Source organism: Phyllostomus hastatus, unplaced genomic scaffold, assembly GCF_019186645.2.
Source record: "Phyllostomus hastatus isolate PE091 unplaced genomic scaffold, TTU_PhHast_1.1 phas_contig_1162, whole genome shotgun sequence".
Lineage (NCBI taxonomy): Eukaryota > Metazoa > Chordata > Mammalia > Chiroptera > Phyllostomidae > Phyllostomus > Phyllostomus hastatus.
Window position 1 is genome coordinate 6,231,609 of NW_025333537.1, and position 17,071 is coordinate 6,248,679.

General features: G+C 38.4%; 1 protein-coding gene across 2 annotated transcripts in view; it reads left to right on the plus strand.

Moving 5' to 3' along the window:
* MED13L (mediator complex subunit 13L) overlaps positions 1 to 17,071 on the plus strand; it is a 260,578-nt gene that overhangs the window by 209,069 nt on the left and 34,438 nt on the right. For both annotated transcript variants that reach the window (XM_045846637.1, XM_045846643.1), the window contains exons 8-14: positions 2,620 to 2,785; positions 4,861 to 4,965; positions 8,654 to 9,385; positions 10,223 to 10,448; positions 11,453 to 11,558; positions 11,877 to 12,001; positions 14,536 to 14,635. In XM_045846637.1, the coding sequence (XP_045702593.1) occupies positions 2,620 to 2,785; positions 4,861 to 4,965; positions 8,654 to 9,385; positions 10,223 to 10,448; positions 11,453 to 11,558; positions 11,877 to 12,001; positions 14,536 to 14,635 (1,560 nt within the window). The remainder of the gene's footprint in view (positions 1 to 2,619; positions 2,786 to 4,860; positions 4,966 to 8,653; positions 9,386 to 10,222; positions 10,449 to 11,452; positions 11,559 to 11,876; positions 12,002 to 14,535; positions 14,636 to 17,071) is intronic.

Below are 17,071 nucleotides of genomic sequence, written 5' to 3' on the forward strand. Positions count from 1 at the left end.
AAACTACTTTAAACTGAAAAAAGAAAAAACTACTTTTATAGTCTTTTGTAATAGTCATCACAGAGAAGATATAGTAAAGAAGGATTAGAAATTTCAGTATTTTGAAAAGTTTTAAACACATTTCATTTAAAGGTTTGTATTTTTAACCATTGCATGACATAAGCTGTCATTCATTTTTGTTTATTTTGCCTGATATTTAGTGAAATTTGTATTCAACTTAAAATTGAAGGCCTGCTGTGTGCATAATGCCTTGGCCTCTGCCACATTGGTTCAAAAATCTACATTTCATAACTCAAAACCAAGGGGTTTTGTTTAGCTGCATTTCAGTGTGGACTTCATAGCTGTAGATCTTCGCGTTTCTTTCCCTCCCACTCACTCTGTATGTCATTGTACTAGGCCCCGGGTAAATGAATCCCCTAATGCTTCCTCCCTAACACGAGCAGACAAAAAAACTAAATAAAAGCTACTGGAGTCTTTGTTGTGAAATCAATTTGTCCAAATGTTTATATCATGATATGTTGAATTACAGCTTAGACCTCCTAATGCTCCATCAGAAAGAGTCCTGCTTAGCCTTAGCCTTGTCATTCTGCACTTGACCAATATGGAGCATTGCCACGTTTTTCTAGCTATAGCACAAAGTGGGTCACTTTGCCCCCTTAGATGGTGAAGGGTTGCCTCGAGTCACAGGGGACATAGGCCAACTAGTTTTGGTGAAATCGTTCTTGGATAGGCACACCAGCATGCCTCTTCTATTTATGGAGACAATAGTAGGAAACAGCATTCAACTTGCATTTAACAGCATGGAGTATAAGTCTTATTTAATTCCATATAAGATATCACCTTCATTTTAGCTGAATCATTAAAAGCTACTGAAAAGCATTAACCTAATTTGAATCAGAAAAGATGCTGTGGCTTGTTTTCCCTACCCCTTTCATACATTGGTCATAAATTACTTCCTGTAATAGCGTGGGCATGTCATCTCTTTAGCTATGTTGTAGGGTCTTAGGGGCCTAGGGCTCTGTTAGCTACTTCTGCTATTTGTTTCTTCACTTTGCTTAGTTTTAGAATAGACATTTGAAAGTCCATTGTAAAATCAAAATGAATTATTTTGCACAATGAACCAAGTGAGGAACCTTTTAAGATGAAAGGTAGCAGTAAAGACCAAATTTCTTGTCTCCTTTAATTTATCTCATTTGTAATATAACAGTACTTTCTGGGGAATAAGAAAGCTACAGTTTCTTAGAACATAAACAGCTGGAGTTCCTTCCTCCTCCCTTCCTCCCTCCCTCCCTTCCTTCTTTCCCTTATTTTCCTTTTCCTTCCTTTCTTTTCCCTCCCCCTCTTCCTCCCCCGCTCCTTTCCTTCTTTTCTTTTTAAAAAAATCCTTACCTGAGGACATGCTTATTGGTTTTAGAGAGAGGGAAAGGGAGGGAGAGAAACATCTATGTGAGAAAGAAATACCAATCAGTTGCCTCTTATATATGCCCAGACTGGGGACCAAACCCACAACCTAGACATATGTCTTTACTGGGAATTGAACCTGCAAGCTTTCAATATCCTGGACAACATTCCAATCACCTTACTATCCAGGGCTCTTTCTTTCTTTTTTCTTTTTTTTTTTTTTTTTTAATGGTGCCAAGCCTCACCATTCAGCTCAATGGTTTTGTTGCATTTCTATCAAGAATATTAGTTTGTTATATAGGTTACTTCTTTTTTTTTTCATATGAGAGTAGAGGTTTCCAGATTCTTAAAATTCATTATTTTGGTCAAAATGTTTTGCATTATTGTTCTATTCAGAGTAAAATCCACAGTGTATTTATGAAATCAAATAGATGAAAGTAATTGAAATTTAATACTGCAAGTTTACTTCAGTATTGGTTTTGTGTGAGGCAGAAGTAGTAAAATACTCAGGACATAACCAGTAATCACTATTATCAGCAATCATAATGGACATAATAGAAGGAAATAGATTATGTACCAATTGTAGTTGGAGAAACAAAGTGGAGTTAGAGAGAAACAAGTGAATTTTTAATCCTCTGATAAAATGTCGAGACAATCTCAGTGTTTTAGTACTAAGCTTTCATAGTGTCAGGCATAATGACAGTTCCAAAGACAAAACTGAAATTTGACCTGTTAAAATCTTTGTGCCATTAAGTTTTTTCTTCTCCCTAGGTCACTGTGTGCAGTAGTTACACAACCATTTAGCTAAACAAGCACAAAGCTCCCTCTACTGTTGTGTTTTTCTTTTAAACTTATTTACTGCATTGGGATTTAAAAATTCAGAACAGCCCACATGCATTTATATCATTGATATTATGATGTATGAACCTTTCTGTGTAAGTTATCTCTAGTACCTGTAGAGTAGGAATTTCTCTGTATGGGTGTGCTCATGAAGGAGTGCGAGTTTGTGAGTGTTGTTGTGTTAAGGCAAAGAGTCATACAAAATGCCCCTCAAAAGGCTATACTGACACAAATTATACTTATAGCTACAGATAGTGTTAATGCAAGGGGGTAATGGATATGAGTTTCAATGATTAAAGTTTTTATGTTAAGTAAGCCTGCACTCTCTGCACTAGAAGACGTTTTCAGAAAAATGACATTCCAAGTTGTCTTTTCCAGGAGAGAGTGGAGGTATGCAGAATGCTGCCAGCCACACAGGTTCCCAGGACGGGGGGATGATAACTATGCACAGTCCAAAGAGATCGGGGAAGATTCCTCCAAAACTCCACAATCATATGGTCCATCGAGTCTGGAAGGAATGCATCCTCAACAGAACCCAGTCCAAGTATGTTTTCTGTGTTTCATCTGGATCATGTTTTGGTAACCATCTCTTTGATTACTACACAGAGAGGGTCAATCATACTGCACTACTCTCTGACCAAACCAGAGGGGTCAGTGGTATTTCATCTTTTTGCACATAACAGGATAAAATTTAAAGCAAAAATGTTAAAATAAATTGATAACTTCACTTGATTTGATTATCCAGGAAATTTTGACGTTCCCAATCATCTCATGTTGGCATGGTATTCATCTGACATTTATTAGCACAGATGGCTCAGGAGAGTAATCAGTGGGTTTGGTTTTCCTTTGTATGTCATTTTATGAATGTTTCCTGTTTACAGAGGGAAATGACCTTTGCCATGTTTTCTGTTACACATTAGCCTTATGATTTATTTATTTTTTAAAAGATTTTATTTATTTATATTTAGAAAGGGTTGGGGAAGGGAGGGAGAAAAAGAGAGGGAGAAACATTGACCCGTTGCCTCTCCCGTACGTGCTTCAACCAGGGACTGAACTTGCAACCCAGGAATGTGCCCTGATCAGGAATCGAACTGGCAACCTTTCGCTTTGCGGATTGATGCCCAACGAACTGAGCCACACCAATCAGGGTGCCTTATGTTTTAATTGACAACTAGAGGGGTGTTTACCAGCTGCTGTACTTCTGTTTGTTGATTTGGGGAAATTGTATTCTTTTTATTCCCATATCCAACTTGCCTTCCTTTCTTCCCTTTCTTCCTTTTATCCCTCCTTTTCTGCCTTCCATTTCTCCCTTCCTTAACATACTTTTGGAAAAGAGGAAGAATTGATTATAAGTGATTACTGGTGATTATTTTAATTGCATGAATGATGATGACAAGCAGTGGTCAATAAATGCTTTTCCACCTATCAAGATTTACATAAACATTTTCAGCATATTTTCATATCTGTTTTGATATCAGGTGGAGATGACCATGTTCTTAACCAATGCAAGTAAACAAATGAGTCTTGAATCTCTGGAATAGAATAAATTTGGATATTCTTGCCAATAACTGCTAAGAACTACACTCACGTAAAAGTCAGGTGTTTCTTAGGGACTACTATTCAGTGTTTTACATACAGATTTAAAACCTGTCCTTTGGACCTAGCTTTTAGCAAATTCATACCACATACTTATTTCTCAATGAATTGGTTCTAAGATAGACTGCTGAAGGAGAGTAGTCGTGAAAAATCATATGTCACATTCTAGAATTAAAAAGTTATCTGTAGTCACTTAAAAATTATCCTTTTTTTAAGAATAATTGGTACAGATGTTTTTCTTCTATCTGCAATGCCTAGATAATTTCCAAGTTAACATTTTCCTTTTCCTTTCATTTACCGTCTTTGATTTTTATCACCATTAACCTCTTATCTCCTCCAACTCTTATCATACCATATCCCCTCTATCAGCAGCACAGAACAGGGAAGTGAGACATTCAGGAAGGCGCAGAATGGTGGAGAGCAAAAGAATTCCTTGCAAAGCCATCGTTAAAATACTTTGCAGTGTCAGCTACAGCAAAATCAGCCATAAAAAATGTGGCCCAGTGTTCTTACTTTCACTGTCATAATAAGCATCCACTTTGGTACCAATTGTCAGTGACATGCAGGAGATATTTTTGTTTCTTGTCTTGTAGTTCACATTACAAGTTTGGAGTGCTGCCCTTAATACTAGCAAATACAGGATTTGCATTTATCGAAGGGCATATAATTTATAGATGCTGTGAAAAGATAATTTTTAAAAATTTAGGTTACTTCTGCAAAATTTAGGCGACTTTTTAAAAAGCAACAACAGATAGTGCCAGATAGTGTTTTAATTGCTATGTGTACCATCCTTGTTAAAATATGCATTAAACTTAAATAGATATATTTTGAATCCTGCTTCTGCTGGTACAAAGAACAAGTAATAGCCTCCCTTACTGTACCCCATTCCTCTTCCCCTCTTGGGTTGCTCTGAACTATCTGCAGGATACCATTACTGTGTAAAATGTATTCAAATATTTAAAATAATTTTTTCTCTCCAGAAGATACTGTGTTTGCACAAGTCACATTTTAAACCTTTTTTAGGAGGAGCCAAATGTCAACTCCGACTCTTGAAGAAGAGCCTGCTAACAATCCTGCTGCTTGGGATTTTGTGGATCCAACCCAAAGAGTCAGCTGTTCCTGCTCTAGGTAGGTAAAAGGAGGCAGAACGGTTGTCTGATGGAATGGCGGCACAGTTTGTTGTCTCTCTCCTGGCCCCAGACCCCTTCTTCCTAGTTGTCTTGTTTTAAACTTTCCTTCTCCAGTAGAGGAAAAAAAAGATAGGTCTGTTCTTATATGCAGATGATACAGTTTCATTGTCAGGACTCAGAACTAAGAGGCTTTTTAGACAACTGATCTGTTATCAGTTTGCTCCCACAGATTTCTTACGGTAGCTATGTCAAAACTAAAGGCATTTATTTGACAAGACAGTCCCTTGCCCTTTAAATGAGTTTGTTTAACTATTCTTAATTTTTAAGTAGAGATAAATATTAAACAAGTTGGCTTGAGTTACTAGAATGTAGATTATAAATAGATCTTGCATAGATAATATGTTTTGTTGTGGATGCTGGTGTGTTTAGATGACTGAGGCAGGTATTTGTAACAACACCTGCCAAAGCTAAGATTATTGCTCATTCATTTAGATATTTGAATAGGACCCCCAAACTGTTCTCTGTAGAAAAATTTTGCATTCCTCATGGATACTTCCTTGACTTACCACTCTTTGTGGTGGTAAAAAAATCTTGTCATGAGTTTTCATTAGGGTTCTTAAATATCTCGAGTGTATGTCTTAAACTTAAATAGGTATATTTTAAGATATATATTATGCCTTAACCTCCCCATCTCAGTTGACTGTTAGAACCTGTGTTGTTGATGACTCACTTAATGAACGAACAACTTAGAGTAGCTTTGCTTCCCAGTGTGTTTTCACATTCAGTAGTGCTTAATACTTACAAAAAGTTTAGATGAGATAAGTATATTTAAAAGATGGCCATCCATTCACTTCTCTGTTTAGATTGGAGTTCTTAACGTGGCATAAATAAATTGGCTTTGGGGAAGGGAGGTGGTCAGTTTGCCCCCTGAGAATATATGTAGACCTGGTGTGTGTGTATACTTTCACAACTTAGACACCTTCTTCCTGTCTTCCCCTTAAACTGATCCCCTTTCATCAAGCTCTGCCTTGGCAGTCACCTTTTTGTTGAGAAATGCTCTAAGGATCATCCTGGTGAAACCCATAATGGGTTTTTCAAGGAGGGCATTTTCAAGAAGTTATTTGCTCATTAAGGGATCTCTCTCTGAGCATGAGAGAATCTCTAGTCTCAGAATCGGTGTGGTATACCAGGTGAATACTTGTTTTACTTTTGTCTCTGGGCCATTGTAAATTGTCTGACAGCAAGTATTTTCCAGTTAACATTGGTTTTTAAACAGCTCATAGACAAGGTTTATCTCATCTGTAGAAAGTACATAGGAACTTTAGTGTATCGAGCTTTATTTCTTCCTTTATCTAATTTTCTTGCTCTTTTCCTTTTTCACATTTTAAAAAAGTTTTTCACTTTGCTTTTATTTTTTTAAAAGATTTTATTTATTTTTAGAGAGAGTGAGAAAGAAAGGGAGAGAAACATCTGTGTGGTTGCTTCTTGCGCGCCCCCTACTGGGTACCTGGCCTGCAACCCAGGCATGTGCCCTGACTGGAAATTGAACTGGCAACCCTTTGGTTTGCAGGCCAGCGTGCAATTCCTCTGGGCCACACCAGCCAGGGCTCCCTTTTCACTTTTTTAAAAAATAACCCTTTTATTGACTTACATTACATTTTTATTTTTTACCTTGAATTATTTTTACCTGAAGTGTAAACAAACAAACAATACTTTTTTTTGGTCTTCTGGAGTTATTGCTGTTTCCTCACCCAGTACCTTGAATACCTGTGGTCATTCTTCTAGTTGTGCATTCCATTCGATTGACCCCCAAATGTTGATCTATAGACCTGACTTCTCACAAGTACTCTAGTCTCTTGTAGGTTTGGGGGTACCTCCCAAATCAGGTACCCTATTGTAATTTTTATCATAATTTTCTCAGTCGAGGAACTTCATCCTGTACTTATTTTTCTTTATTTTCTAAATCCGTGTTATCACTGCATTTTATAATGCCTTCCTTTGAAATGTCTATTGTAGACATTCCACTTCCCTCATTCTTTTAGCCTCCATGCGTTTCAGCACGGTTAGGCCCTGCCTCTGGCTGCTTCCCACCAGGGGACCACCCGTATAGTTAGCCCTCCCAGGCTGATCATCCTGCTGCCTGCTTCAGTGAGGTCCCTTTCTGTTCAGAAATTTTCAGTACTTGTCAGTTACTTACTGGCATGTCCCTAATTCTAACCATTTCACAATGTAGCTGAGTCATTAAATGCAGTAGAAAAAATATGATTTTATAAGATTATTCACTTTGCAAAAAACCCTTACTTTGAAGAGGCTACCATAAAATCTCTGTCAAAGGACTGATGTGGTTAAATGCTGAGAAAATCCAAATCAAGAAGTTGTCTGTAAACGACTTGTAGAGTTTCAGTTTTAAAATAAGCACCCTTAGAAGGCATAATTGAGATATTATCAGATGAGACATTGATCTCTTACTGTGGCACTGTGCCCTGGGGACTTCAAGACAGTCTTTGCCTTGTTGACAGTAATTTTATGCTTAAACAACCTTCTTCAAAGTCAGGATTTTTGTTTTTTAGAGAAGCAAAGACTTTGGCAAGAGTGTTTTCAGAATTATCTACGGCAGAATTACCAAACCCATTATGGAATGGTCCACTCCTCACACTGTTTAATGGTCTTATGGGGCAGGGTGGCCATCCTGCTGTCCCACTAAACCATCCCATTATGCCACACAAATCCGTTTTACTGCCCACTAGGGCATCATTTAGCGCAATGCAGCAGTAATTTAATGCCACCCTAGTGGCCTCAGAGAGTTACTGGAGAGCTTACATTTTTCCCTGGGAGTGATTTATATATTGGGGGGAACTAGCTGACCTGCTATGTAACTTGGTTGCACAGATTAAACCTTGGCATCATCTTGGGCTCTTACTGAACAGTTTCTCACAGCCGTCCTTGCCAAGAAGTGTGGCAGGGTATGAGCAGACTTGGTGTTACTGCCTGGATACTTCATGTGAATTTGGATGTGTGTTTACTCACAGCAGCCTTTTTTGCTTATCTGATTTTAACATGAGTCTGTAAGATTCTAAGTTCTCTTTTTTCCTCTTTCTGAGATAATAGTGGCATATATGTTTAGGCTGTTTGGTGTTCTTAGGATTCACCCTCATTACTCATTATCTTAGTTTCACACTTTGGGGGAGAGTTGCGCAGTTATTTAATTCCTGATTAACAATACTACAAGCCATTATAAAAGATTCTATATTAGAGTTAATAAAGTGTTGTGAAATGGAAAATAGAAGCTTTTTTTTTCTTTTTTAGGGAGATGATCTCAAAACTTCCAGCTTTAAGATGCAGTATGAATAGATTATCTGAGGCCTTCACCAAATGTGAAGGACTTGGGATTTTTTTCAAATCAGTAATTTTGTAGGGGTTAGCAATGTATGAGTTTATGTTTCTCAAATCCATCTCTTATGTTCTTAACTTGTATGTGATTGATTTATCACTTTCCATCAGGGTGTTTTGCAGTTTTTAGTCATTAAAACTATAATTAACACCTAGAGCCCTTTTTGATGTATTAGTGCATCTAATGAGTACTTAAAAAGACATAACCTCATCAGAGGCATCTCTTTTGTAATATTATAATGATGCGGTGATTTTCATCTGTGTACTTGTTGACTTCATTTTAATTCTCATTTCAGGCATAAACTTTTAAAACGTTGTGCCGTGGGACCCAATCGACCTCCCACAATATCCCAACCAGGGTTCAGTGCAGGACCATCATCATCGTCATCTTTACCACCTCCTGCTTCTTCTAAGCACAAAACAACAGAAAGACAGGAAAAGGGAGACAAGCTGCAAAAGAGACCCTTGATACCATTTCACCACAGGCCCTCCGTGGCCGAAGAGTTATGCATGGAACAGGACACACCAGGACAGAAACTGGGGTTGGCAGGGATAGACCCCTCCTTAGAGGTGTCTAGCAGTAGGAAGTATGATAAGCAAATGGCCGTGCCTTCCAGAAATACAAGCAAGCAAATGAATCTGAATCCTATGGATTCACCTCATTCCCCCATTTCCCCTCTGCCGCCAACACTCAGCCCTCAGCCACGAGGTCAGGAAACGGAGAGTTTGGACCCACCATCTGTCCCTGTGAATCCAGCCCTCTATGGAAATGGGCTAGAGCTCCAGCAGTTGTCTACTCTGGATGACAGAACTGTCCTCGTAGGCCAAAGACTGCCTCTGATGGCAGAGGTCAGCGAGACAGCCTTATATTGTGGGATTAGGCCCTCGAACCTGGAATCATCGGATAAGTGGTGGCATAGTTTTCACCTCCCACCCATTGATGATGCTGAGTTCCGGCCTCCAGAGCTCCAGGGTGAGAGGTGGGATGCCAAAACGGAGGTAAACTCAGAGAGCACTGCATTGCAAAGGTAAGGCGACTCCCCACACCGTCCACCTGGTCACCTCTCTAAAGAAGGGCCAAGGCCACAGGCTCCGTGAATCAGGGAGAAGGGCTTTCTTCCTCTTCTTTCGACCAGACCTTCAGATTCAAAATGAAAGAGGCTTTTCTTCACCCTTCTAGATGCTGCATTTGGAAAATGTTTAAAAGTCAGTGCTTTGTCGTTCCTAGGGTTTAACACACATGCCATTATTTAAACATTCTGGCATATAAAGGTCTCATTGTGACATTTAATATGTTAGCATTCCTTTGTTTTGGGCCTGCGTTTGTTAATCAAAGAATATAGCTTTACGAGACTTTCCATGTGGCAGTCAGTGCTTTCTTTGTTTCTTGACACTTTGAAGGAAGGCTTTGTATGTATTCAGTTGCAGATCATCTGTCTAGTAATAATACTTAATATTTATAGTGCTTTTGAGCTACTCATTCTTTACCGTTCACACAGGCTATCTCATTTAATCTTCACCACAACCATATTACTACCTTAATTTCGTAGCTAAGAAGTAAAGCAGGGTTATGCTGTTAGTAAATGGCACAGACGGAATTTGAACCTAAACAGTCTGTCCTGAGCCCATCTGTGCTTTTTAGTGGAATCCATGGAATGAGAGACAAAAACATACATTCCTGACAAAGGCTACTAAGTTTTATTTAATTCTGAATATAGTCATTAGAAGAAATATACTATGTAGATGAATTAATTTTAACTTTAGTTTAAGCGTTACCAATGCTTTAAATCATAAATGCTACTCTTTATAAGACATTAATCTTTTTACTTTATCTTGCCTGAATTGTCATTTATTTTCCCTTTTAGACTCTTAGCACAACCTAATAAACGGTTTAAAATCTGGCACGACAAGCAGCCCCAGATGCAACCACTTCACTTCCTTGACCCATTGCCTCTATCACAACAACCTGGAGACAGTTTGGGAGAAGTAAATGACCCATACACCTTTGAGGATGGTGACATAAAATACATCTTCACAGCAAACAAGAAATGCAAACAAGGGGTGGAAAAAGACTCCCTGAAAAAGAATAAGGTACCATTTAACAGAGAGAGAGAGTCCGACACGGTGTGGGTTGTGATCCATGTCAGTGCAACACGTGTGGGAAAACTTCTGCGGCAGAATGTTTGAGATGGTCGTGCCTGATTGCTCTGTCCCCATACTCATGCTCTGGGTACTACTATATCGAACAGCGTATTGTTCCCTTTTATGTCATGGCTCACCTTTGTTCAAAAGTCAGCCGAACATAAATGAAGCCTCATACTTTCCAGGCTGTAGCTTGTACAGTGCATGTTTCCTCTCATATGCTAATTCTTGTTGGCCTATGCTCCCTCCTCATTTCTTTTAATTATGATTCCCAAATACCCAGGATGTAAAGAAAAAATGTTAATAACATTACCTACTGTTTGTTGAGCGCTTACCATGTTTCCTATGCCGAGCGCTTTACCTCTAATTCTGTCTGAATTAATATCAGCACCGCTGTAGACTGTCAGTATTAATTTTGCTGATTTCCACGTCACAGAAATGAGTACTGGAGGTGTCTGCTGTCTTTATCCTTAAATTTGGAAACATTGTAAAATACTGGGCCCTTTAAAGAAGTATTCTTGAGCATAGAGGAAATAAGATAATTAAAAGAGGCCAGCATAATTCAGGAGACTGCTTCTTAGATTCTTTTACAGAGATCTGTCTAGATCTAGAAAGCTTGAACCATAATTCAGTATCCAAAATGTTGTTAAAGGCAGCTTTTGACACGATGGCAGGTCTGTAATCAAAGGCCCCAGTACCATTTAGGCATAAAACCCTGATTGACTCAGCATACTCCTTAGGACTGAGGGGAAAGTGGGGGCGGGGGGCTTGATTCTATTTAAATTCAGGGATAGGGACATATCTTTTATTTCTTTTGGTTGCATAGACCATGGTTTATCATACTTGTGCTCATAACAAGTTCCATTCTACCCTCTAATTCTTTGTGTTCTCCCTCATATTCCACACTTTGGGTTGGTGTTCATGTGTTTTGTTTGGCTGAATTTATTATACAGTCAGAGGATGGATTTGGTACCAAGGATGTCACTACACCAGGTCATTCCACGCCGGTGCCTGATGGGAAAAATGCCATGTCTATTTTCAGTTCTGCTACTAAAACAGGTGTGTACAATGATTATTTGCCTCACTTGGATTGTTGCTAAAATAAAATGCGAAGGAGATATACTTCTCAATTTAAAATTATATTCTTACTGCAATAACAATAATTTGATCTCATATTTAATATATTTTTCATAGTTTGTTTTTCAGTTCCTTTCAAAACTGATAAACATATTTGGAAATAATTGTCTCTAAATTTAACTGAAAACATAGGGAAAAAATTCACAGGCAGGTGTTGCTCATTGAGATCCCTGTCCTCTCCGCACTTTTTCTCCCTTAATGAAGTCGCTCATTCTGTGTCTTTTGTCTCCTTTTCTGCAGATGTCCGGCAGGATAATGCTGCTGGCAGAGCTGGCTCCAGTAGCCTTACGCAGGTGACAGATTTGGCACCTTCCCTGCATGATTTAGACAACATCTTTGATAATTCTGATGATGACGAACTTGGGGTGAGTCTGCCAGTAGCTACAGAAAAAAATGTTCCTGAATGGAAGGACTTGCGTCAGGGTTTCAGTGTTTCTTTATAGTTTGGTCTGCTGAACTAGGGGGCTTTTAGTTCGGGTCCTTGAGTGTTCTTCAAAAAATATGTGTATACTATGAAAGGATTCTAATAGTTATTAGTGTAGTTACAACATTCCTTAGGTTTTACTTATTGATGGCTTTTCTTTATTTATGTCATTCCTGGTGTAAATACTAAAATCATTCTCAATTTGTTTTTTAAAATCCTTTTAAATAAGACTACTGGAAATATATTCTGTAGTCCCTTTAGTGTACTACATTTTGAAAAATATACAAGTATGATCTATACTTTTTAAGGTTATGGAAGCATGGTAGGGAAATAGAATTTATGCTCGTAGACATTAAATAACACAAGGCATCATGTGAGTAAATTGACATAATAATTCTGATTCTTTGGAGAATATAGTGCTGAGTCAGGAAGCTTGTGTCCTTGTCCTCACCAGCTCAGTACCTTTGGGCCAGTAGAAGTGCCTGTTATTTCTGAGGTACCTAGAGATTAGTAAGATAGGGTCTCTCTTCCAGGAAATCAGTTTATTAGCTTATTTTTCTTTTATTTTCTTTATCTTCCTTAAGATTTATCTATTTTACGTATTTGTTAATCATTTGATGATTAGTTCCTTTGTGGCAGGTCCGTGAGATTGCAGATATTAAATTACCATTCTTATACTTGAAACACCCATGGACTTCAGGAGAAGCAACATATAAATAAAGTTAAAATTATACATATTGCAGTGAGGGGAATAGCCTGAATCTAAAGATGCTGGCTGCTCAAGTACAAAATGACAAGTGAACAGTGCTTAACTTAAGGATGGAAGGTTAAGTAGGAATCAGATTTCTAAAGCCCTTTCTCACTCTAAAATGTATCTGATTAACAGATATTATACATCATTAGTATTTTAAGTACTTAGAAGATTATGAGATCATAATGGCCTCAAAGAGTGGATATGACTTGAAATGTGGGAAGACTGGGTTGCTGAGACATGGGGGAGGGACATTAATTTGAGCCTGGAATGAGCCTTGGTTACACAAGAATGAACTGGCTGGGCTTTGGGTGACAATGAACAGACCATTCCATTGGTCTGTTTTCTGAACGCTGGGTAAGATTGATGGGACTAGGAAGGTTTGGGGCCATTCTTAGTGCTGTGGACTTTGAACTCTCCCAGTAATATGTTCCTCTGAAGGCTGCAGTGAGTGGAACTGACCTGGTAGAAGTGAGTTTTCATCAGTCGGATACACAGAAAGCAGGAGCCCTCGAGAACCTGAATTCGGGCAGAGGTTGCATGAAGGAAAAGGATATGGCAGTGTGGCAAGCTTTGGTAGAAGGACACATTGCCTTATTGTTGATCCAGATGTGGGAAATCCTTTCTGAACTGGGTGATCTCCCTAAAGCCAAGCATTACCTAGGATTGGCTTTAATGATCCTGAGAGCTAGGTTAGGTGCTTTGTTGGTGATGGTGGGAACAGAGCATGAAAAGAAAAAGGAATTAAAAAAGAAGTAGAAAGGAAGAAGTAAGGAAAAAAAAAGCGAGCATTGTGGAATAGCTCGGTACTGTTCGTAAGCACTGTTGCTCGTGCTTGTGAGCCGTTGTACTTACTCTCTGTATAAATTATGAACTACTGTGGACTAAAGGAGCCAGTGTTTTCTTTGTTTCTTTAATACATTGTTTGTAATGTCACTGTACAAGGAGAGCTGGGCATTTTCAGTCTAATTTTTATTTCTCTGATATTCACCCTGGCATTTAATCAAGGGAACAGTTTACCTTAGAATCATTTTGCTAATATACTGGTATCTGGCATTAGGATGCCATTGTCCAAGTTTTGATCTCAAATGTCTTTGAATTTAATTTTACATTTTAACTCTCTGGCATTGAATAAGTATACATAAATAAAAGGTCTCTATTTGTGAGGCTCTTTGTTTTATTTTGCTTTATTTTATTTTCCCTTGCCACCAGTTTGTCAGTCTTGCCTACTGAGAGACAATTTGTTTTGAACAACAACTAAATCCTTCTGTGTGCATTTCAATATTTTATGAAATAGGGTTATTTTTTATGAAGATGGACAGTAACTGTGAAAATAGGAGCAGAGGATATGTCTTTTTGTGTGCGTGATAAAAATAAAAGAATAATCCTTTGACAGGGCTTGAGGTCATTTCTTTTGGCTGCTTTCTGCCAAACAGAAGGAAAACCAGACTGATAGCCAATTACTACTGGGAGGCGCCACCCTAATGTAATTATTGTGTTCCTGAAACTCCTCCTCTGATGATCTGGGAGGGAAGGTTGGCTACAGGTCCGTGAGCTCTGATTTGATGGCGCAGTCTGCCCTCACCAGGTCATGAGAAGACGTCGTCACACAAGTCCTTGGACTCGAGAAGCTTGTAACCATCTCCTTGGTTTCACTGTCCTCTGGTATTGCTAGAAGTTCACCTGGCGAGCCCTTAATAAGGAAGCCTCTTTTCTCTTCTTAGGCTGTGTCACCTGCACTTCGTTCATCAAAAATGCCTACGGTTGGGACTGAAGACCGACCTCTTGGGAAGGATGGGAGAGCTGCTGTTCCTTACCCACCAAGTAAGAAAAGGAAACTGAGTTTTGGCTTACTACTCGAAACATGCATGTAGTACCACACTCAGCGGTGCCTTGTCTGAGCTCCCTCTCCTTTTTTATTTCCTTTTAACAAAGTATTAACTATGAATTAAACCTGTATAAAGTGGCATCCCTAGGATGGCAGACAGCTAAGAGACTATCTTAATTTGAATTCCTTTGCCCTTTGTTTCGAAGTTAGGAATTAACTTTTATGTTTAAAATGTAAAAAACATGTTCTGGGTTTGTTTTTCTAACAGCCCTTTCCTAGGGCACAGTGATTTTTCAGAGCGATATTCCACTATAAGAGCTTGTGTAAAACGTTTTAATTTTCATAAATTTAATTCATACAAGGATGAGTACTGTTTGTTTTCTGTGGGTTTTTTTCCTGATTTTTGTGTTTCCTTTTGAGATTAATATTACATATGCAAACAAGAAGAGAAACTTCCTTTTTTCTAGTTATTCTTTACCCTAAGAAACCACATTATTCTACAGGAGAAAAGAAAGGGTAGCTTGTGCGGGTACTCTGAAGCAGAAACATAATCTCATTGCAAATCATTCTTTAATACCTTCTCATTAACTTTAGCTGGTAATGAGAACAAATTGAGGGGAAAAACCACCATGTCATAGGGATGAGTCAAAAAGTTTTATGAACCTATAAATGTAGAGCTGATTTACTGAAATGTGGAAGTGTGAAAATACAGAGATTGGGTTTTGACAGCTTTAGTGGATCCATAGCTGTTTAAAATATGCAAGGCTTTCTCAAGCATGACATGTATGAAAATGAATAATGATAGCCAGCCAGTTGCTGTAGTTTTTTTAATTAAACATTTTTCTTTTTTTATTACTCTGCACTGCAGAATTTTACAAACATGGAACTCACAGATTAAAAGAACCAATGTTAAAGTAGATACATATGGAGTATGTCAGATGAGTGAATTTTTTTTCTGTATTAAACCAGTTAATCCTCTGTCTTTTTGACATTAAGTGATATGTGGCGATGTTACACGTTAACATGTCTGATAACTCGTCCAAGAGTATTCACTCACAGCCATCCTGCTGCTTACTGTCATTGCCTGGTGACGTGCATGGTGTGCTCTCTCGTTTCCCTCACTTTAATTCAAAATGGAATTGTCTTAAAAGGAAGCTACTCAATATTTTATGATCAAGTACAGTTTATAAAAATAATGAATTTGAAATGTAGCAAAAATATTAGCATTAGGAAAATACAGAAAATATAAGATTCAACAGGATTATTTTCATGTGCACGAAGTATGTATGTGTGGGTATATATGCCGTATTTCCTCCCAAGACAGGACCGTGAAAATAGCATGGCAGTAGCTTTATTGTACACTGAGGTGGAGAGACAACTTAATGTCTAGAACAGCACCGTCCAATAGAAATACAGGGTGAACCCCAAGGGAGACCCCACACAAGCAATTTTAAATTTGCTACTAGTTACATTTTTTAAAAATGTGAAATTAATTTTAATAATACATATTAAATAGTGGCAATACTCTTTAAAATGTTGTCATTTTACAAGTAATCAGTATTATAAAAGATACTGAGATAGTTTACATTCTTTTTTGTACTAAGTCTTTGGAACCTGGTGTATATTTTACACACGTGGGCACATCTCACTTTGGACAAGCCCCGTTTTGAGTGCTGTGTAAGCACATGTGGCTAGTGGATTCTGAATAGGCCCATGATTATTCCTGTGTGATTGTAATAGTGAAGAAAGCATCACACAGTAACAACTAGGTATAGTTTAATATCAAGTTAAGTACCCGAGGCCAAGAAAGGGTAAATTATTCAGAATTACATAATTGTTTAACTAGGAAACATAAAAATTCTCGAATCCAGAGGTACTCACTTTTTTCCTGCCTCTATATGTCTTTCCCCTCGCCCCCATAGACAAAGGAATGAAGCAAAGCCTGGTGGGAATCATACACTTAATCAAGCCTTCCTTTTTAGATGAAGGATCTGAGGCCCCAGAGAGGAAGCGACCTGAGCATACCAGTGCTGGGCGGGGAGCACCTGGATTGTGGAACTGCTTCTCCTTTAGACAGCTGTGCCTTAGACTCGAGCCCGGGGGGAGCAGGGTGCAGTTATTCTTTATTAATTTCTGATTCAGGGTTAGAAGTCACATCATCATCTATTCGGTGACTACTATTGCCTGTTTAAATGTAGAGGTTGCTAGAAAGAGCAGTACCGTTGGAAATTAGGACATCAGATGCCATTCTAAATCTCTGACTCAAACGTGTGGCTCCAGCTTTATAAATGAATTTGCTGTACAGGGCACCCCCTAGTGGCCATATTTTACAACCACATCTTGCATTTCATTACATGTACCCGTGCTTTAAGAATCAGTGCCTTAATGAGTTACTGTTGATGATGATGATTAACCTCGGGTATATCAGAATG